Raw genomic sequence first — 23,446 nt, 5'->3', positions numbered from 1 at the left:
TGAAAAAAAAGAAGCAAACAGGGGTAAGGAGGGACAAAAGAAAGGAAGAAAAGAAGATGAACTCCTCATTTGTCCGTCCACATGGTTCACACATACACACACACACACACACACACACACACATAAACACACTTGCGAGGCTTCTGATTGAGCGTGAGTGCTCTGAGCCAAACATTTGATACTACAACATAATCCCAGTATCAGTATCAGGACTGCTGGACCGCTGGGGTTTCCATAATCTCCCTTGTAATTAGTGGTTAGAGGAGTTAGCGGTTAGCTTCTTCAGCGACTGCAAGTGGATTTTCTACGCCTGTGATTCTCAAACTGCGGTCCCAGGACCCCCCACCCAAGGGTCACTGAAGGGTTCAAAGTGTGTGGATGTGGCGTGATACGTGGGGAGTGCTTGTGCTGCGTAAGAGGCTCAGCTGAAGACCACTTCCTCCGCCTTCACTGGACTTTTAGATGACTATGACTCACATAACAGATTCTGCCATCAGAGTTTCAGTTTGATCATTATGACCTTCTTGCTTGGGGTTCAAACAAAGGTTTTAACCAAGAGATGGGTGGCAAATTAACAGAAAAAAGGGTCTTCGTAAGGTGTTGGCTCACCACATCCTCAATGCACCTTGTCATTGAGTCTCAAAGTTTAAGGAACTACTTCTAAAAGATATCCGATCATTTGGTTTGATGATGTCGATGGAGAACGCTGCCTAACATCTCAGAGGTGAGATCTGGTGACAGTGAATGACTCAAATCACTTTCACACTCCTCAAACCATCTAGTGACCCCTCATACTCTGTAGTGAAGCTTCTGCATGTGGTGCTTGCAAGAGGACCTTTATCACTGGTCAACCAGAAGCAGCAATGGTTTGGATTAGGAGCGAGAAATAATCCTCTAGTGACACCTAGAGGACAAAATAAGTACATCAAATCTGCAGTCACTGGAATCTACAATCTTCTGTCTTTCATGACATGCCACAGAGAACAGGTAGGCAACTGCATTTCTACTTAAAGAGCGGCCTCATCTCACCACATGGCCACCCAGGTGTACTAATCCAAATTATTAATCATGTTCATTTGTATAACTTGATTATTTCATGTCACTTTTTTACTTTATTTTGTTAGTTGTCTCTAGAAATGACAACAGGTTCATCCAGTCATACACAGGGGCAAGCTCTTCAGTTAATGTCCAGGAGCTATACTTGATCAAGACTGAACTCATGATCGGACAGAGCACGTCCTTCAAGTTGCAAAAACGCAAGGCGCATCGCACTGCCCCGATCAGACAGGGCACTTTTTGCAGCTTCCTGTGTTTTTTTTACTTTATTGTTGCTAGGCAACCACAGAATCCATAGCTTAAGTCATTTAGTGTGAAGTAAACTCACAGATCTGTACCTTAAAATCTGCATTAAAAATAGACAGGTGGAGCCGAGGGCACTTGCTTTGGCTCCGATTGAGGCTGCTCCCTAACAGTGGGTTGGACACAGGATGGAGGTCCATGTGGATGATGGTCGGTTCAAGGCTTATTTAAGAATAAGTCAAGGACAGTTTGACAATCTGCTATCAATCATCATGCTTAATTGTAGTTAGTAAAACTTTGGAAAGTAGTTGAGGCTACTAATCGTTCAGATACATCTTGCAGCCTGCCTAGGGCAATGTTTAAAGCGAGCTAACGTTAGCTTAACATAAACCATGAACTCAAAGACACGCTACAATATAAGACACCCAACTGAAAGCTGCGCCAGTTGAACAACATAGTATACACTTTAGGTCTCCTACGCGGGCGTGGTCTTCTCTCTGCTGCATCCCCTCACTTTGTCTGGAAATGTAGTCAACATCTTGACCATAGATTAAATCAGATTCAACACAACACAACACTGTAACCAGTACAGATTTAACGTGTGTTCCTTATTTTGCCGCTCATTTTATCCACTAGCTTAATGTCTGATATCAACTGAGCACAAGATCACATCAGTTGTCGCCAGATCTCGCGAGAGTATGTTGCAAAAACAGAGACATGTCTGCAATGCTATTTCAAAATGTCTAGAAGGGTTGGGGCTGGCAAAACCCATGTGACACGTTTACAGGAAATGCATCTAAAGTGGGCCGACTCGGTTTATCAACGGTCACTGACTCAATGCTACTATGTTGCATAGTAGTTACAGCCTACAGAGTCCTAACAAGGGGCCTGCTGTGGTGCAAATGAAATAATTTAGAATGGCAAATGGCTGCAATGGCGGCACTTCTCATCCAAAGTGCTTTACAATTTGCCCCTCATCCACCAGTTCACACAATGATGGAGGCGAGCTACCATGCAAGGTGATGGTTTAACCATGAGGAGTAATTTGAAGTCCAATGTTCTTGCTCGAGGACACTTGGATGTGTGGACAGGAGGAGCTGAGAGTCCGTGATTAGTGGACATCCTGCTCTACCTCCTGAGCCACAGCTGCCCCAACTTAAACCCTGCAGGAAGGACACAGGGGAAAAACAAAAAACAAAGTGCAACAGAGTTCCTTGGCAAATTTTGAACCGGGGACGTTTCAGCTACTCGCTTAACGTCAAAATCTACAATTATTAACAGAGGAAGTCGGGATTAGAACGTACGACACGACAGGCCATGCAGCTACTTTTCTCCGAGTCTCCATCCGCTCATCTGTCTGTCATCGACCGCTCCTTCCTCATTCCCATCCCACCCCTTCATCCTGAAGTCCCATGGAACAACATTCCCCAAATAATGGAGGCACACAAATAAACATGGAGGCCTCACTTTGAGCTGAGGATACCGCAAGAGAACACAAGACACACAAACAGACACACTCGTATATAACTTCCTTGGCCTTGGAAAACAGAAAAACAATTAGGTAAGTGCTGAAAAGCAAGGTCTATGTGTGTGTGTGTGTGTGTGTGTGTGTGTGTGTGTGTGTGCATGTTCACTGACAAGCCACGGCATCTCCTGCAGCGCCTACATGCTTGTTTACTGGCAGTGGAACCACAGAGCGACACACACACACACACACACACACACACACACACACACACACACACACACAGAAGCTGCTTCTGATTAACAGAGAAAGACATGATGGAGAACAAAAAACAATTGTGGTATGAGGACAGATAGAGAAGCTCGTAACACTGTAAAGTCCTTATCAGCAAACACACACACACAAGTGCATTGATGTTGGTACACACTGGTAGCAACTATCTAACGATCTACTGATGCCGATTTAATGATCAACTTTTCCATATTTATCGACGACTGACATTTACGGAAAAAGGGAAAGATATCTGGCAGCTGTGATTGGTTGTTCCTCGTTACATGACATGCGGTGCACGCTGCTGCATTCCAAAGGTTGAACTTGCTTTATCTCAGAGCACAGCAATCACACCCTGAAAAATGGGCGCCTGGGAACGAGTGCGCACCGCTCTGGCATCAGTCTGGCATTTGAGCGCCCCTGCCGCGTGTCTGCATTGAAAACAATGAATTTTAAGGGTGCAAAAAAACGCAGCATGTGTAGGACCCGTTACATCCGGCGCAGCGCAACTGTCACTGTTAGTTTCAGACCATCGCAGTTGTGATTTTCACGACTAGCACCCACGTTGTGTAAGCAGCAAGTGTGCTTGCGCCCATCTGTTAGCCCAGGGTCCTAAGTTGAGGTGTGGTCAGGTGCATCCCTGGAACATTGCTATTCTGAGGCAGCATGACACAAAGAAAAATAGTCTATAGTCAGAAATGTGAACGTAGCAGAGAGCAGAGCAGAGCTGCCAAATTTCCCCATGGGACAGTAAAGTATTTAAAAAAATGCATAGAATAAGAAAATTTAAGAAAACACAATAACTTAGGTTCTTCTGCTCAGATTCTGATCCTTTTTCGAACTGCTTATCACAAGTCTGACGTGCTAAATCGGTAAAGTACTCTTTTACCTATCTGATGCATACTGGTGTACCTGCTTGATGGCGGTCTCCCCGATCTTGTCAGAGTGTTTCCGGATGCTCTCCAGGAAGTCTCTCAGCTGTGTCATGGCCGTGTCCCGAATCTGTGTCCTCAGTTTGGGGATGTTTTCTGCCATGATGGCGCAGAACCGGTACTGACCCGCTCTGGGAAGACACGTGTGCTCCAGCTGCTCCAACGTCCGCAGTGCCGGGTAGTACCTAACACACACACACATGTATTCAGTCATACTGATTTCTTACGAATCTGATTTAAACTTCAGGTGAATATCAAACTTGACCAGTGCCAGATTTGCTTAGTTTGGAGTTTAATGCCAGCCTCCCCGACCTTAAACCTGAGTTCCTGGTTACGAGAAGAAACACCAAACAGACACACAGCAATCAAACAATTTCCTGGCTATCAGATGCATGACTAAAGACAAGTAGAAACACAAAAACACATATACACAGATAGAAATACACTCAGATACACCTCAGGGATCTTTGGCATTACAATATCCCCCAAACACTTCACTCCACTTCACTCCACTGCATCTCTTTCTCGAGGAGCAGTCGCTGTTGGCTGACCTCTCGCTGCTCTCTGTGAGCCCAGCAGCCGCAGGACACAGAGAAGTAGAAAAACACACAAACAAACGACAAATTTATGACGAACCAGACTCCTGTCTGCAGGTCAGGCCGAGGGCAGGGAGGGAAAAAGACAGAGTGAAGTGACTGCGGTCCCTATTTCAAGCGCTCTGGCTCCATCTAGTGGTCAAAGTGCAGCATTTACTATTACTATTCAAATGCATTTCAAAAAGAGATGCTTAATGGAAAGCATGTTTAAGCATCAGTATATATTAATCAGATGTCTGTGACATCTCAGGACAATACTCTTAAACTTTTCGTGGCTCTCTATTAATACTACATATCCTATTAAGCCTGTTGCTTGCTGTCACTAAGACTTGCGGACTAAAAGGAAACGTAATACACTGGGCTAGTAAAAGGGACTGGCAATTAATTGGGACTAGGCTTTTAATTGCAGTTTTACGGTACCTACAATTTTGACACTCAAACTAAAAGATGTGCATTGAAAATTAAGATGTAACCCAAAAAACTGAATCAATGACATACCTTTTGGCCCTCATCTGCTCCTGAAGTCTGCTGTACATCTCCAGGACTGGAATAAGCAATGAGAGAGGAAGCAAACGACAGTTAATTTCATTTAAGAACAGGGGCGACCCAGTAGGAGTTAGGGATGCACTGATCCGATATCTGGATCGAATATCGGCCCCGATATCATCAAAATAGATGGATCGGGTATCGGAAAATGCAACCTATACCTGAGGCGATCCTTTCCCTTTAAATCTGTTGCAACGCGAGCTACATCATACGTCATGAAGCGAAGGAGAGAATCTGCTGTGTGGAGGTATTTCACACTGCTGTTGCACAATTGACCTATGGCTAAGCCCCGCCCTCAAACGCAATGAGTCAATCACAGTGTGTATAGCCATTCCCATACACTCAGACATTCTCTACCTGGATGTCCATTGAAATGCATTACAGAAAGTCAGTTTCCTTCGGTTTTATGAGCTTTTTCTGAGATTTGAAGTTTAAAAATGGTGAAACGGTGTGCATGGGGTACATGCAGCTCCGATTTTTTACACTTTCCTAAACCACATCTCAACCGAGAAAAGTGTCTCCTCTGGATAAAGTTGTGTGGTAACGTTAGACCACAACATCAACTCAACGTGAATAAGATTAACAATGATGTCTACATCTGTTCTAAGGTAAGTCAACATTGTGTTTGAGGCAACATATTGTCACTTTGCTGGAAAGAAATATAAAGTTATCTTTAACATCTCTAGCTAACGTTAGCTAAAGTTAGCCTAACGTTAGCTCCTAGCTGCGTTGTTCATCATGTCACCTTGTTTGCTGGGAGTTCATTAGCCTATTTTGTTCTAGTTTTGTACTTTGGTGATCGTACATCATTGTTAGCTGTTGTCCAAAGGGCTCTAGTTAAGCTAACGTTAACTTCTGGAGCTTAGCTTCATTAACTTATCTGTAATGGCAGAGATAACAAAGGTTGGCAAACGTTATGCTGAATGATTCAGTGTAAATACTGTAGCACCAAACTAACGGAGAGACACTCTTGGTAAAGATGGTAAAAAGGCCGTTATCCTTTTCTCATATTCTGAGCCAAAAACCTTAACTTCAGTGGCACTTTAACTTGTTGTCTTTGATGGTGACGGCAACCAGATGCGGTTCACAAGCGTACACTGTGACCTGTAAATTTTGGCTTGTAATTTAAGCTTTTCATCGACCTTCTCAACAATAAAATGATGAATATATCCCTCCAATGCGTAGTTTAGGCCCTTTTGGTTACTTCTCAATGACATCTGATTGTTATGTCTCCAAAGATCATCAATTGCCTCCTGCGAAATGCCGTGTACTGTGACACCTGCCATAGCGCCGGTCACTGAATGTTGATAGTTTGTCCGAGTGAGTGGAGGGGGGCGTGGCTTAGCCATAGGTCAATGTGTAGTCATCAATGCCTGATGCCTCTAGTCTTTTCTGTTCTACATGTAAAGTTATATAGCTGTTTAGGTCAACCATGGTATCGGATCGGTATCGGGTATCGGCTGATACTCAAAGCCACAGCATCGGGATCAGTATCAAAACTGAAAAGGATCGGTGCATCTCTAGTATAGTAGGAGTAAAGGCCTTTACGAACTGGGGATGCGACAAATAACACAAAAATGTAGAATACTCATCTGAAAATGTTTCGCATCAAAACTACTGATACCAGCAGTGACGCGAACTTGCAACAACCGGCAGGATCCTATTGACCCAGAGTGGTGTCTGGCAGTCTGTGCTAAGTTGCTGTACAGCCTGTAACGCCTGGTTCACACTACACAACATTTTTGTCTGTTCCGACGGTCACTTTGTCAGATTACACGATTGTGGAGCCATAAAATCGTGCCGTGACTTGGCCTACAGACATGACACACTACACGATGGTCCACGCCAATCATCCCCGTTAGTCTTTCACGGCGTGTGTGATGTCATCGGGTTATTCTTGTCCTATTTTTATTACTTTTACTGTTATTTCAGTCACTGCGTCTGTTCATGTCTCTGCCGAAATGTTATGGTAGTAACCTAAAAAGTGCCAGCAGATGAAGCACCTTAAGCAAACATGCAAGTCACTGAATCCTCCACAACAAGTTCCTGCAAATGTTTCACAATAAAATCCTGTTTAGAAAATGAAGGGATTCTCTCAAGTGAAGTTGTAAGGGGCTTTTAATCTGAAACAGATAAAGGAAGTGTTTAAGTTGAAATGACGGTGTGATGCATTAACTTCATCAAGGAAAACGGGAGCGGATAAAAATACAGAGGGAATAATAAATAACGGCCTGTTTATAATGTAGTCTGTTTCAAATGAAGCTGATAGCCTCTGCAGTTGTGGTAAGTAAAAGCCACACTGTGCATCTCATGCTCATATTTAGTTTGTGTTACCTGGCAGACAGTGTGTCAGTTTGTCTATGGTGGTAGCGATGTTCCTCTGCTGCACTCGGCACTGCTGCAGCTCCTCCATAGAGGTTATGATCTGAAAAGAGGACGCAGAGAGAGCAGCATTAGTTAAGAATTCTCCAGAAACAAGTCGTGATTGGACAGAACAGAGATTTGTGAAGCTTACCTCTTTTCCATCATCCTGAAGACGCCTGTTGGTCTCAGTCACCTGACTCTGGGAGACAAAAACAACGAGAACACGAGAGAAAACTATAAAGAAGTCATCTGTTTTTACCTTCAGTTTGTCCTTAAATATTAAATTAAAACCTCTACGATTCTCTTGATATTGTAACAAGTCTCTGCATTTATGTCCATGTGTTTATCTCCACCATCCCCATCCCTCCTTACCTTCAGTTTCTGCGCCTCCCCTCGCACTTTGAGCAGCTCTGTGATGGAGTCGACGAAACCCTGGAAGTGATGGTTACACATCTTCTCGATCTCTCGGTCGTGGTTTCTGATGCGTGCGTCCAGCTTCTCCATGAAGAGGCCATGTTCCCGACCATCGTACACCGACCTGGACAAAACAAAGAGAAGACAGCAGGTGAGAAAGGTCAAAGTCTAAGATGACTTTTGACTTGAATTTTTATTTTAACCCTTGCTAGCTGCTTTTTTCCTCCTGGATTTTTTGATAATACAGCGAAACCACCAAATATTTGCTTTTCTGCGCAAGAAAACATTTTAAAACACACCAGTGATGCTTTGCTAAATGTTTAGAAAGAACTGCTTCCCTTCTACATGGCCTGAAGACTTCAACGTGCCGTTAAGTGAAACATTAAAAGTCCAAATTTATCCACATTTCTATTCCATTTACAAGCAACCTTGTTGGATATTCGAAACATCTCAGAAGACACAAAAGCCAGTAATTACTTATAAAACTTAAATGCTCTGCAAGTAAAAGAGAAAAGGAGGAGGAGGGAAGAACAGGAGACAGAGGTGTGGTGGGAGGATCCAGCTGTGGAATGGATGCACCTACATGATGTGTCCATTAGGGGGCATTATTGTATTGCTCTTCAGCATCACTCTGCTCTATTCCTCCACACAGTCACTGCTGGGAGCTGCTACCAACTACCATCCGCTTTTATTTTGGGCAGTAGGCTAGTTTCCACTTTAATGCTTTGCATAAGAGCATGTCAACAACAAGGGAAATACTGTGTCCCAATTCTATACTGCATACAATAATAGAACATGGTTCTCTGCCGGAAAATAGTGGATTGTCCGATCTGGATTGGGAGAGACTTACTTCCTCAAGCGAAGGAGTTTAAGTATCTTGGGGCCTTGCTCACCAGTGAGGGTAGAATGGACCGTGAGATGGATCGAAAGGTTTGGTGTAGTGATGTGGATGCGCCAGATTGTCGTGGTGAAGAGGGAGCTGAGCCCAAAGGCAAAGCTTTCAATTTCCTGGTCCATCTACGTCCCAACCCTCACCTATTGTCATGAGCTCTGGGTAGTGACCAAAAGAATGAGACTGCGGATACACGCAGCCAAAATGAGTTTCCTCCTTGAAGTGTCTGGGCTCAGCCTTAGAGATAGGGTAAGGAGCATCTGGAGGGAGCATTACGGATATTAGCATATCCTTCTCCGAAATTTGAACCAACAACTGTCCTGTTCTGGAGATGTTTTTGCGTGTGTGTGTGTTTCAGCCTCCAGCAGGCTTTAGGACACCAACACAACAGTCACAGCGAGAGGCTTCATGAGGACTTTTCCTGCCTCGAGGTGGTCCAACAAAGTGCTGCTGTCACCCGACTAAAAGCAGAGTTATAAACACACTGAGTTAAAGAGTTGCTGAGAGTGAGACAGGAGCAAACAAGCGCTGATCGCATGCAGTGAAAATCAATCTGTGCTTTCAGCTCTTTTTCAGACTACAAGTGTGCCAGTTAAGAGTAAAGCGTGCTGGTTTTATTGTGCAGTGGTCACATGCTGACATATTGAGATGGGCAACATGATCTAATATGTACTGGAGCTGCAGCTAAACAGTATTATTCCATTATCAATTAATCTGACAATTATTTTCTCAACCAACTGTCAGTCTGGTGTATTAACTGAGAAAATGACGAGTTACTCATAATTCCCCACAGCCAAAGGTTGACATCTTATAGCTAACTGTCTTGTTTGGTGCAAAAATACCCCAAAATATTCACTATATTTCTCTGCTTTTGTTCCCGAAATGTGATGTTGAACAATGGCCAGAAAAGAGTTTTATGCGGATTATTGTGATGTCACAGTGAAGCTGACCTTTGACCTTTAGGATGTAAAATGTCATCATTTTATCCTATTAGACATTTGTGCAAAGTTTTGTCATAATCAGTGTATGAATTCTTAAGTTCTGGCCATAAAGTATTTTGCAAGGTCACGGTGACCTTTGACTATCAATTTCTAATCATTCATCCTTGAGTCCAAATGGACGTTTGTGTCAAATCTGAAGAAATTCTCTCTAGGCATTGTTTAGATATCACGTTCACAATAAAGAGACAGATGAGGTCATGGTGATATTGACCTTTGATCTATGACCACCAAAACCTAATCTGTTCATCGCTGAGTCCAAGTGGACGTTTGTGCCAAATTTGAAGAAAGCCTCAAGGCCTTCTTGAGATATCACGTTCACAAGAATGAGACAGACGAGGTCATGGTGATATTGACCTTTGATCTATGACCACCAAAACCTTAGCCATTCATCACTGAGTCCAAGTGGACGTTTGTGTCAAATCTGAAGAATTCTCTCTAGGTGTTGTTTAGATATCGCTTTCACAAGAATGGGACAAACGAGGTCATGGTGATACTGACCTTTGATCTATGACCACCAAAACCTTATCCGTGCATCGCTGAGTCCAAGTGGACGTTCGTGCCAAATTTGAAGAAAGCCTCAAGGCCTTCTTGAGATATCACGTTCACAAGAATGAGAAGGACGGACAGACACATGGACAACCCGAAAAACATAATGCCTCCGGCCACAGCTATTGCCAGCACCAAGGCATAAAAAGTGTTCCATGGCATGTCTGTCTGTTGGTGAAAACACCATGACGTTACCACTAAGCTGAATTTAAACATTGTAATAAAATATGTCTCCTTTCAAACAATTTATTTAACTGATCTCATGTGTGCACAGATGTAGAAAAGAAAACAGTGGGTATTTTTGTGTATGAGTGCTCTATGTAATAGTGATCACAGTCCTTCCTGTGTTCTTTCCCTTCTAATAACAGCACACACAAACACACACACACCTGTGTATGTCTTGAATCCCCCCACCCTTCCTCCTGTTGACCAGGAAATGCCCGACTTGTACAATAGAGAGCAGGTCTGACGCCACAGAGGGCTTTCTTTAGACAGACACACACACACACACACACACACGCTGAACTACAAGAACACTTGTGTGGTTGCTTGTATGTTCACAAAGGGTCATCGTCTGTACAACCTCTGCCCTCGACAAACATTGTAAAGTCAATAGCTTATAAAATAAACACAGAAATGATATCATAAGTAAGTGAATGAATGAGGATGTCCACTTATAATTATACTTTATGTCTAAATGATAAGAGGGAGCTTATCAATCAGGAAACAGAGCAATAACGTGCCAGCTGTTAGTTATGGCTCAAACTATAATCCAAATTAGTTTTATCGATACTTGGATCAAAGTTACAGTCCTACTACGACATCATAAGCAGCAGCAGCAGCAGAGACGCATTCTCCTGTGAAGTCTCCAAACAATAGCTGTTTCCTGACAGTGTGTACGAGTTGAGCTGAGCATGTGTGTTAGCAGTGGCTGGTTTCACTCCCGCAGTGCCTGGTACCGTCCGCCACAGAGAGGTGAGGAGGAGCGTGCTCGACTTCTCTGCTCATCTGTACATGTCACTACAGTACGTGTCTAATGTTGCACAAAGATAGGACGTTTCTATTTCTGTGAATAAACAAAAAAACACACAAAATTGTTCATTTAGTTTCATTTTCCTCCGTTTGCTTTTCACAAAAAGTCACAAAGGCAATATTACATGGTCGTACCAAGAAAGGGACTGCTCTTTATTTATCAGAGGAGCGGGGTGGCTGGGGTGTGACTTTTTTTTGACCATCCCCAAAGCTACAAATATTTTTCCGTGAGCCTCCTAGAGTGACTGACTGCATGACCCTCTCTCCACTATAAATTAGGGCGCATTCACACCAGGATAGTTCGGGGGACTCGGTTCGACTGGGCGGGGATTGCCCAATAATTTGACACCTTCATTTGGTTCACTTTCACACTGTACCAAACTGCCTGGACAATGTCACAGAGTTACAACAGCTGCTTGTTTGGGGGCGGTATTGCCCGAAACGACCACTGACCAGGAAGGAAAAAAGCATGAGGAAGAAGAAAACCCGGCTCATCAATTAGCTAGGACCGAAAACGGGAATCCATTCCCTTCAGCCGGCTTGGTCACCATAAAAACACCAAACGGCAAAATGCACTGCGGTCTACGTCACTTCCTCTCTTTGGTTCACTTCCTCTCTTGTGTTCGCTGGATAGTCCGTTTGCATTTCCCACTGTAAGCGAACCACACCAGGGTTCACTTACAAGTGAACCGAGACCACAAGTTTTCAAGCGGACCAGGGTTGACTCGTTTGGTGCACACCAGAGTTTGAATGGTGTTCACACCACTTCAAGCGGACCGAACTATCCGTGGAAGCGGACCAGGGTTCATTCAAAGCAGACCAAATAGCGCCAGTGTGAATGCGTCCTTAACTTACTCTTTGATGTTTCAGAGTTAAAAGTAAAAAATTAAAGACAAAAACCTGGAGTTGAAAAAAGCCTTGGTGTTTCGCTCTTGTTGCGCATGCCAGATTTTTATTTTTTCTGACAGAAGTGTTCGTCACACATGATGTGTCCAAGAACTAGATCTATCCCTGACAAAGAATTTTCCTAGTCCACCAACAGTCGTCATTTAGGGGTATTAGTCGACTCATTGCCCGCATGTTTAGGATATTAATATGGTAATATTAATATCGTAAAATAAAGCTACTTCCATGTTTCAGATGATACGTCATGTTTGTAGACGACCAATGAAGATGAGTTTACATATCACCTTGGGTTCGTCCTTCACCTTCTCAAAATGATCCCACACTTTGGATTTCCTGCCCGACATGTTATTAACTAGCCTGTGGAATAACCGCAGGTACCAGCCCTGGAAATTAACCTGACTCCTCCTAATAGAGTTTTACGCTTGTTTTTTTTTTCTGCGACTAAGCAACCAATGAAATCTTGCTGACAACCGTTTGGTCAACTACTAGGGGCCAGCCCTACCGAGGACTGTTGGAAATTTGAAAATCCAACAATAATTTCTTTTATTTATGGTGTAATTTTGGTGTAATTTTGATTTATATAAAAATCAACAGTAAAAGAAAAACAAAATACAACCATTTAAATTTGTCGCCCCTTGCCTCAGCCAAAATGAAAACCATAACTCCCTCTCTAGTGCCTAAAAAATCTTTTGACACGACTCCCTTTTTTTGCACCACCACCTCCCCCCTTATAAATAACAAACAGTCCCTAACATTTCTGCATCACTTTCTTTAACACTGCTCAAAGCTGAATTGGCAGGATCACTGGAGAGAAGGAACAGGAGGAAAAGATGGCGGCCGGCTGGACAGATCTGGGGAACTAAAAGTTCGAAAGCAGGGAGCAGCGACACGAAGAGGCTCAAGAAAGCTGCTCTGAGTTATGACATCATTGTAAACAGCTGCCTGCGTGTGTGTGTGTGTGTGTGTGTGTGTGTGTGTGTGTGTGTGTGAGCTCGACAGCTGGCTAAATAGGATCTTAACCCACTTAAGATGAGCACACCAACCCCTGAGTGTGCATGAATTAATGTGTGTGTGTGTTGGTGTGTCTTCCCAGCTACAGACTGATGACTCAGCAGGGTGTGTGTGTGTGTGTGTGTGGGCTGTAACAAGGTTGTGGCAAGTTACTCCCTACAGACACACACACACACAGTCCTGCAGAACTACGAGGGCCATGCTAAATGTCTGATATGTGAGATTATTTCACCCAGAGCTCTGCAACATGGCCGACATCAAAATCATAATCCTATTAGAGGTATTTATATTATCATTCATTATCATTAACCTATGTGGCTGAGCCCCAATTATATCTACCACGAGCTGCTGCCCTCTGGTAGGAGATTTAGAGTGCCTCATTGTAGACTGAACAGAGGTCTCAGTCAGCTGCACTTGGCAGGAAGTTCATCAAAACAAAGATGGAGGCACCAGAGAAAGAAATCAGATATGCCCCATTGGCATTTAAATGAAACATCTGGACTTATTTGGGATTTTTTTTAACACGGAAGGAACCTCCTTCTGCAAAATGCAGCACAATAATGTAACAGACAATACTTCTAACATGGGTGCTGCCATTCAGTCAGCGGGAAAGCAGCAGGCCAAGCAAAGCACCCCAGACGTCCCTCTCCCCAGCAATGCTTTCCAGTTTCTCCTGGGGGACCTCAAGGTGTTTCCAGGCCAGATGATCTGGGTTGGGTTCTGGGTCTGCCCGGGGGCCTCCTACCAGTGGGACGTGCCTGAAACAGCTCCAACGGGAGGCTTCCAGGACGCATCCTGATCAGATGCCTGAACCACCTCAACTGACCCCTTTCGAAGCGAAGGAGCAGCGGCTCCTTACCCTATCTCTAAGGCAGAGCCCAGACACCCCACGATCTCATTCTTTCGGTCACTACCCAGAGCTCATGACCATAGATGAGGGTTGGGACATAGATGGACCAGTAAATCGAAAGCTTTGCCTTTCGGCTCAGCTCCCTCTTCACCACGACGGTCCGGTGCAGCGCTCACATCACTCCTGAAGCCGCACCAAACCGCCTATCCATCTCACACTCCATTCTACCCTCACTCGTGAACAAGACCCCGAGATACTTGAACTCCCTCGCTTGGGGCAGTAACTCTCTCCCAACCCAGTGGGGACAATCCCCCGGTTTCCAGCAGAGAACCATGGCCTCAGATTTAGAGTGTGCTGACTCGGCTGCAAAACGCCCCAGTGCATGCTGGCGGTCACGGTGTGCTGAAGCCAACAGAACCACATCGTCTACAAAAAGCAGAGATGCAATTCTGAGGTCCCCAAACCGGACCCCTTCCGATCCTGTCCGTGAATCTCACCAACAGGATCGGTGACAAGGGACAACCCTGGCGAAGTTTGAATTTTGTGCATGCAAACATAGTGACTGACACCACGTGTGACAGATGTGAGGAACATTGCATCAGAGAATTGGCGAGGAACCTGGTCACGAGCATGAATGAACACTAGAAACGAACTACACCAGACCAAAACCAGTCACAGCAACGACTGGGACAGGGTTAAAGCTCGCTGAGCAGGAGTCAGTGGATGGCTGAAGGAAGATCAAGGGAGGCATCCACATCAGATGTGAATGAATGTGTTGGACTGACTGTCTGACGTTGCCATCCCTGCTGACGTAGAGAAAAGACGACTACCACAACATCAAAAATGATCCCTCAGGCGGTCTACTATTTTCTGATGTTTATGTCATGGCCACAAGGGGAAGAAACACAGACTGCGTTTATTTTTCCTCAGTTTAACTCATGGTTGGCGTACTCTCACCAGCTGATGGAGCCAGCCTCAGTATTGTTGCTATGGTTACCTCCAGTTTAATAAACCTTGTGCACTGATTTAAACTGTGGTTTAACTGTCCAGTGGAACGTCTGTAAATGAGCACCCAGAAGCCAATCAGAAACGAGCATTTTCCATGGCCATATAGTACAAAAACCACACATACACACACACAGGTCCCCTATCATTGATGGCTAAATCTGAAGAAACTCTCCAGCTGCATGCTGTTAAACACAGGGTGGAGCTCTCACACACACACACACACACACACACACAGAGGGAGAGCTGTATAGTTATTGACAGGGCTTCTCGCTGCTTGCAGCAACACGACTGTGGTCGACTGATTAGGCGACGTCACAAACAGCACACCTTGGAATGAGCTCACACAAGCACAGATAAGAAACATGGGCGGTTGTGACACATTCAGCCATTTGTGAAGCAGCACACACTTAGTTCAAGTCACTGCAACATCCCATAAACACACAAACATTCTTGCAGCACAAACTCACACATTTCTGCATTCATACAATTTTGATTTTTGATTTTTTGCCTTGATATTTTTATTGTTTTGTCTTTTTTTTTTGCTCGATTGTTCTATTTTTCATTCTCTGAATTAAGAACAATTGCTTTACTCTCTTACTTCCAACATGTAACAGAAGAAAACATTTAAAAAAACACACATTAAAGAAGCTGCAACCAATTATTTTTTCATGTGTTCAAGTTCATGTTTGTCATTCCAACAATAAGAAGTACAGTTTAAAGGGTAACTTTGGTCATTTTCAACCTCAACTCTATTATCCCATGTTTTTGTGTGTAAGTGACTGAAGGGAACAAATATTTTTGAAACTGGTCCAGTGCTGAGTGAGAGCGCTGCAGCTGGCAGCTGGGAAACAGGCCACAGTGTAATCCCCAAGGGCAACCGAGCACTGTCAATGTGCATCCACTAAAAAGTGTTCCAGATTATTATAAGTGTCTGACAACATCATGGAAAGGATCCCTACAGAAACAGACCTTTATGTTAGATAGTAAGATCATTTTTGTTTAACCAGAACAAACAGAATTTTAGCGTGTATAGAGCCAGCATATTTTCACATATAATTGGGGAAATTAAGGGCCGTTTCATAGTCGACGCACGCGACGCCAGCAACGCACTTCCTTTCATAGTCAACACATTGAACACAAGCAACGCGGGCGACACTTAAAATGCAATACATCGCTCGCGCAATAGCGGGTAGCAGAGTCACCGGTACATTATGGGTGTCAGACCGGGTGATATTCAGATCAAAATGGCGTGCATTCTGATGCTACTTTTGAATCGGCGGCGGCAAAAAAGTCACGCAAAACGTAAGGATAGGCCTAGTCTGAGTGGGCGGAAGTTCGCTGCATAGATCAGCCTCTCGTTGGGCGGAACGAGCCACCCGCTGAAGTCCCGCCCTACCACCTCCAGTTGTGTAGCAGTTTTCAACCGTTTTCAACACGTCCTTTACTAACTTTTGCGGTGTTTGATCTTGTGGGGATGTAGCCATTTTTCTGCCATGGTTCACGTCCTGTAGACGATATTTTTGTGGGCGTGTTACACCAAAACCTGTTTCCACCCGGCAATATTTTTGCAAGCGTACCGTTGCTGTGACACCGCCAAGAACGATTGTGATTGGTTGAAAGAAATAAAAAAAGCCGGGGCGTTTTTTTTCTCCAATCTTGAAGTGAGAGTTGGCGCAGCCAGACCTTTCTTTTCTTGAGAAAGGTCTGGTGAGCGAGACTAGGATAGGCCTAGAAGGTGGTTTATCCGTCCTCTGAATTGCAGCAGAGATGACGATGGCACTAGAACTGTCATATAAATGGGGGTGTGCCCGTACAAGTTCGCAAAGTTTTTCCTCCTCGCCCACCATATTTCATGCCTGCTTCTTCTGTGAAAAAAAAACGTGGTTAATTTCAAGTACGTCACTTGCATTATCACCCCCGCTGGCAACGCACGGTATTACATGCGTCGCTGCATCGCGTATCAAAAAAATGGACGACACATTTTGAGACGCAAGCGCGCATCATGGCAGCCAATGTGTCTCAATGCGTCTCAATGCGTTCGTGTCTGCGTGCCTTTGCGTGGACTATGAAACGGCCCTAAGGGTTAATTTCTAAACCACAGTCGGTGAGTGTTGGAACAGTGGAAAGACAAACCAAGACTGTTTTGGTGAGTTTTACTTTTGATTCTTTTAACTTTGAATAAACATGGACGCAGAGCTCATTGAAATTGAAGAGACGTTCATTTCTCCTTTCCGTTATGTTGTCGGATAATTATACAAACAATCTGTTGACGTTGTTTGACGCTGTCTGAATGCCCTCTTTTTTAATATGGTGCGCGCTCACGGGCTGCAGGCAGGTCAGCCCTAGCTTCGTACTGGAGAAATGTCAAATATTGAACATCCTATCACTCATTTAGACAAAAGTATATCGGAAAATACTATCTAAAATCTACTTCCTGGCACCTTTTCCTTGAAATTTTGCAGAACCTCGATGACAGTGGCTAGTCTGAAGTCTCCTGAGCTGGCTAGCTATGGATACCCAATCCAAAAAAGTAAAAGTCTTGGAATAAAATGCAGAGTTTACCAGTGCGTGGACAGATTTGTTTGCTTTCACTGCCAGCTCTGCAAAGTTAAAGCACCAATTAATTATAAAAAGTGCCCTGCACAGTCGCCACCTTGTGGTAAAACACATTAATGAATGCTTATTTAGACCATTAGTATCAGCTAATTTAGACTTAATAGGCCATGTTACCTTCACTATAAGGCTCAAATATGTTTTGCAGCTCCACACAGATTTCTTTTAATTAATTCTGGTCAAAATAATACATTAATATACAGTGCATCATGTGCAACTGTGCTTCATATTTACCTAACTGCATCTGTTTCGTACACTTGTTTGCAGTTTTGCTGCGTAAGTGCTGTTCTAGACACAGACTGGTCTTCTCCTATTGCAGGGATACTGCTGAGAACCGCTCCGTCATGGGCTGTCCATCTTTCTAATCTCTCAGCGATGTCACTCTTTCATCACTCTTGTTTTTATAACCACAACTGCCCTGTGATCACCAGCGTCTCTGCCCTTAAACTGCTCCTCTGTGTTTATGTGAACCGTAATACGAGTCTCAGGATAATTGCTGCTGGAACGAGAACTGAGGAGCAGAGTTAGACTCAAAGAGGGGAGGATGAAAACAGAGGAGCACAGAGACAGACACAAATCCTCTGACTGATTATTGTTGCTCCTGATATTCTGGATATTTCCAATCCTCTGCTAAATATTTGATGTTTAAAATAGACAGGTGTAAATAAATGCTGATAACTCCACAGGAATTTAAACTCATCTCCAAACTACATATTTTTTGGTGACTATCCAAACTTATTACTGAGTGAAATCTGGTTAGTTTAATTTCTCTGGCTGTGTGTAGCGGTAAACAAAAATACACTATAAAAATATCCACAGAGAAGCACATGGCTTTAGGTGAATGTTTGTAACCTGAGGGAGTTAGCTGACTGATCAGTCCTGCTCCTGTCACATCTCAGAGTTATTCTGCTGTCAGGGAGGAATGCTGCAGCCGGCCTCGACCTGCACACTGCTGCTGCTGGAGAACACACTATGACACATCCCTCGAACTCTCGCTGCCAATCTGTTTATCCCTTTGAAGAGTCTTGGTCCCGGGAAAGTCACTATGAGTTGGATGGAACATTAGAATCCTTATGCTTGAAAATATGACTTCATTATTGCAGCTCTACCAATAAATGTAAGCTTATATCAGACTATAACTTTAGTGGTTCATAAGGAATACAGATTTATTCTGTAGATTCTTCGGTTCAAATGAGACTAAATCATGTCAGTTTTTAAACCATGACCAAGGCCAAAAAGTTTGCTTTTGCTGCGTATTTTTCTTGAAGACTTGCAGCCCCTACCGGCCGCTTACAGAAGTATTTCACTGCTGGAAAGATGGTCGTTTTGCCGATATCTAACAACTCATTTGGCCGATAACTGATACCAATACATCTACTCTTTTCTACCTAATTCTAGGGATCATCAAGTCTCTTCTTCTCTGCTGGGCGATATGGACAAAAATTCACATCTCGGTATTTACTGACTGGCGATACATGATATGTCTTGGTATCTTCTACGAAATGGGCTACATGTTTTCAGCTACAAGTCAAAGCCACATGTGAGATGTCACAAGACGTTTTATAAAAACAGAGTGTGATCAAAATAAAATGCAAAGACAGGGATTTTATTTCCCTGTTTGAAAATATGAAACAGTTACACCTCCAAAACACTAGTCGGCGGTGAAGTGCTGTAAAATTTAGTTGATTCAAAACACACATTAAACACACATTAAATACACATTAAACATGGCTTAATAGACAGTTTCAAACACAAGTACACAAATCAGCTTCACTATAACTCGCAGCATTCACAGACAAACACTTGTCTTTATCTGGACACATTTTCCCCACAAATACAACATGCTAATGTTTTTAGCACAAGCCTATGGCATTTTACATTGTATAAATTAGCCTGGCGGCTAGCGGACTTTTCCTCTACTCATATAAAACCAGGGACAACAGCAACATTTAACAAAGGCAACGTCACAAAATTCGGCTCCATTACAACTCACAAGGTTCCCTGAAAAAACAACTGTCTTATACTAAACATATTTTCCAAACAAATATAACATGCTAACATTATTAGCACAAGCCTATGGCATTTTACATTGTATAAATTAGCCTGGCGGCTAGTGATCTTTTCCTCTTCTCATATGAAACCAGGGACAACAGCAACATTTAACAAAGGTAACATTACAAAATTCGGCTCCATTACAACTCACAAGGTTCATTGACAAAACAACTGTCTTATACTAAACACATTTTCCAAACAAATATAACATGCTAACCGCTGTAACCTGACGTGTACCTCCCCAGAGCTTTTATTTACTTTAATTTCACAGATAAGAAACAATAAATTGTGAAGACAGTAAAGCCTCCACCTAAAATAGCATTTTAAGTCATGTGTGTGATTTATCCTGGCTTCATATGAGCAGAGGAAATCTGTGCTAGCCGCCAGGCTAATTTATACAATGTAAAATGCCATAGGCTTGTGCTAAAAACATTAGCATGTTGTATTTGTGGGGAAATTGGGCCAGATAAAGACAAGTGTTTGTCTGTGAATGCTGCGAGTTATAGTGAAGCTGATTTGTGAACTTGTGTTTGAAACTGTCTCTATTAAGCCATGTTTTATGTGTGTTTAATGTGTGATTTGAATCAACTAAACAGCACTTCACAGACACCTCCGCCGCCGACTAGTGCTCTGGAGGTATAACTGCAGAGTGACACACACACACCACCGCACAAGTATAAATGCTCACAACGGCGTAGAACACACACGTGCGGCTACAACGTGGGTCTGCCGCACAAGTATTAATCCCTCTTTCTTCATACATACACACACGACTAAATGCATGATCCCTTTCAAACTTACGCCTGGCAGAGATAATAAACCTGCAGATTATTTACTCTATCAATAATCTGTCTATCAGGCCAAAACCCAGAGATTTTTTACCACCAAAGAAGACTGAGAAACTGGAAAATATTCTCGTTTAAGGAGCTGATTATCCAGATTATACCAATTAACTTTCTGCTTATTGACTAATCCATTAATTGACTTATCATTTCAGCTCTGAATTAAAACATCTTACACACACACACACACTGTAATGCATACTGCATAAAGGCACATATATTACAGAAAAATTAAGTGACTTTTTTTCATTTCCAGTCAATCTTATAAGACTTATGACAGGGCACCACCTGCCGATATGTCACTCATTATTCCCAGCTACTATTTAAGTCAACAAGTTGCCTTGACACACTGATAAATTAAAGGAAAAGGCAACAAACAACATTTTTATCTGTGTGGAACATGAGCTTAAAATAACAGGAATTACAAAACATCTACAGTTTATGGGACAACAGATAAAAATAGCACCAGAAAGGAAACCGTTTATAGGCACTGTCTCTCATCCAAATATATGTTTTGCAGCTAACAGCCTTCATCATCTGATATATCTGCCTATTAAAACCCTCTTTTAAACAACACTATGGTTAAATATATCCGATGATGTACCTGACAGCTCCAAACATAGACTGTGCTATTATACTTGAAGTGTGCGACTGCTCTCTGGAAACACTGAGACTCACCCTGACAGAAACAGGAAGCTGGAAGAGGTGAAACATCACACACAGAAAAATAAGACTCATGCTGCCTGTGTTGCTCACCATGGCACTGAGCGCCACACAAACACACTCAGAGGAGAATGTGGCAGCCAGAGGTGTCACACAAAGTTGTCAAGTCGTGTTGCAGCTGGATCAGTTAACACACACTCACACACACACTTCTCTGGGCTTGCTGACCTCCCATCAGGCACAGTAATTGGCCTAAATAACAAGCGTAAATAGGTGTTACTATTAGCAGAGAATGATCGACACATGGGGATGAGAAGACACACACACACTTTTTACAAGCCCAGTTCCTCTGGTGCATTTCCCTGTTCATTCACCACCTATTTCCGTTTTGGACAATCAGTTCAAAGACAACTAGCCAAGGACGCAGTTTATTCTGAGAGAGCGTGCCATTTTTAGAAAACATGCTTCAATAAAACATGTTTTTTTAAGTGGTAACTCAGATAAAATAAACACCAATGAAGGTTCATTTAAAGGACACAAAACAAATTGCAAACCAGGCTGCATCCTGTCCTGATTTTCGGGAGTCTGACTGACATATAAAACATCTTCACATGAAAGCTGAGCACCAAAAACAGGGCTGTGACCCACTTCAGGTCCAGCTGAAGTCATGCTGCATCCTCCCCACTAATGGGATGTGAAACCATGTAACCTGGCACAAACCCCGAAACTGAACAGAAAAGTCTTTCAGTCTGTAAGTGCACTTTCCACTAAATGATTACAGCAACAGTCTAAACACATGACACACACCAACCAATGGCTCTCTGTGTGTGTGTGTGTGTGTGTGTGTGTGTGTGTTATCACTCTAAATTAACCCCAGGAGCTATGAGGCTCATTCATAGTACACACATACACACACACAGAGGCAGGGCTGTGACAGAGCTGCTGCACTTGACACTCCTTGATATATCTTGTAGCTGCTGCTAACCACTTAGCAGCCGGCTAACTGACAATAACTAGCAACTAAAGCTCCTTCTGGATAAGTTGGCCGACTTGGGCGACAAACACAGGAGCAATTTAACAAACAGGGAGCGCTTAGAAACCAGAAGCAACCTCGGCTCCCATTGTGAGCTGTGACACCAGTGAGCAGAATGTCAATTAGTTAGCTAAGTTAGCTTGTGCTAGCTTAAGTTGCTCAAACGCTTCTGGGTAAGTTGACAAACTTTGAGGGCGAAGCTAAAAGGAAAATGTCGGGTTAAATCCGTGTAAGAGTCAGGACAAACTCTGCGGGGTTATACACAAGTGTCCTTAATGTGAATTAGCTTGTTTTTGTGTTTGCTAAAGTTAGCCGGCTAGCTGTCCGATAATGGACACACGCACGTTAAAGTTTTGAGCAAGCTCCCGGAGTCTCGGAGGAGTTGCTAACTTGATGCTAATCACAGCTAGCCGCTGTCCCCGACGCCGAGCTGCGCTCACGGGGGGCAAACCGGGGCTGGCAGCCGGGGGAGTGACTCACCGGAGGGTCGGCCCGATGCAGTTGGTGTCCGTGCTCTCGATCTCCCGCAGGATGCGTTCGTGTTCGGCGGCTGTCTCCACACTCGCCATCCTGCATGTTGCTGTGGACGGGTCCGAGCTGAGCTGAGCTGAGCCGAGCCGAGCTGAGCCGAGCGGACTGGCTGCGCTCTCCGTGCGTCATGCAGGAGGAACCAGAGGGTTGGCTCGATGTTTGCACAGAGCAGCCCGAGTGAGCGGGGTTTACCTGGCTGGAAGAGGGACGTGAATGTGGACACAATAATAAACACCTGTATAATGTTATTTATCACATGTTTGGCTGCACCTAATGTCCCCAACAAGTCTATTGAATAAATAAATACTGTGAGTTTGAGCTGTTAAATTAATTTCAAACAAAAAAAGTTTCAGTTTAGACCTGTTTTAATATTTAATGTTATTTAATCCATCACTTTTATTGTTCTTATTTTACATCATCCCCACACAGCTGTGATATTGCCTCACCCACTCAAACTGCAGCATGTTTATAGGTAAACAAACTCCCATTACATTTATTTTAAATGGAGTAAAGGGTAGCATCACTAATAAACACCCCTGCACTAGACATTATTTCATAAAGCAAGAAAATTTTTTTATTA

The 23,446-nt window shown here is 43.4% G+C and overlaps 1 protein-coding gene across 2 annotated transcripts in view; it reads right to left on the bottom strand.

The window, feature by feature from the left end:
• exoc6b (exocyst complex component 6B) overlaps positions 1-23,208 on the bottom strand; it is a 152,906-nt gene extending 129,698 nt beyond the window's left edge. Inside the window, exons 1-6 of one of the 2 annotated variants that reach the window (XM_050067922.1) lie at positions 22,816-23,208; positions 7,845-8,010; positions 7,624-7,671; positions 7,443-7,533; positions 5,061-5,106; positions 3,947-4,151 (exon numbers count right to left, since the gene is read on the bottom strand). In XM_050067922.1, the coding sequence (XP_049923879.1) occupies positions 3,947-4,151; positions 5,061-5,106; positions 7,443-7,533; positions 7,624-7,671; positions 7,845-8,010; positions 22,816-22,904 (645 nt within the window). In that variant the 5' untranslated portion in view covers positions 22,905-23,208. The remainder of the gene's footprint in view (positions 1-3,946; positions 4,152-5,060; positions 5,107-7,442; positions 7,534-7,623; positions 7,672-7,844; positions 8,011-22,815) is intronic. The other variant, XM_050067923.1, reaches the window with a different exon arrangement.
• Positions 23,209-23,446: the final 238 nt, after the last annotated feature.

Source organism: Epinephelus moara, chromosome 17, assembly GCF_006386435.1.
Source record: "Epinephelus moara isolate mb chromosome 17, YSFRI_EMoa_1.0, whole genome shotgun sequence".
In the NCBI taxonomy this organism is placed as follows: domain Eukaryota; kingdom Metazoa; phylum Chordata; class Actinopteri; order Perciformes; family Serranidae; genus Epinephelus; species Epinephelus moara.
The sequence above is the reverse complement of the archived record's forward strand: the minus strand, read 5'-3'. Positions and strand labels throughout refer to the sequence as shown.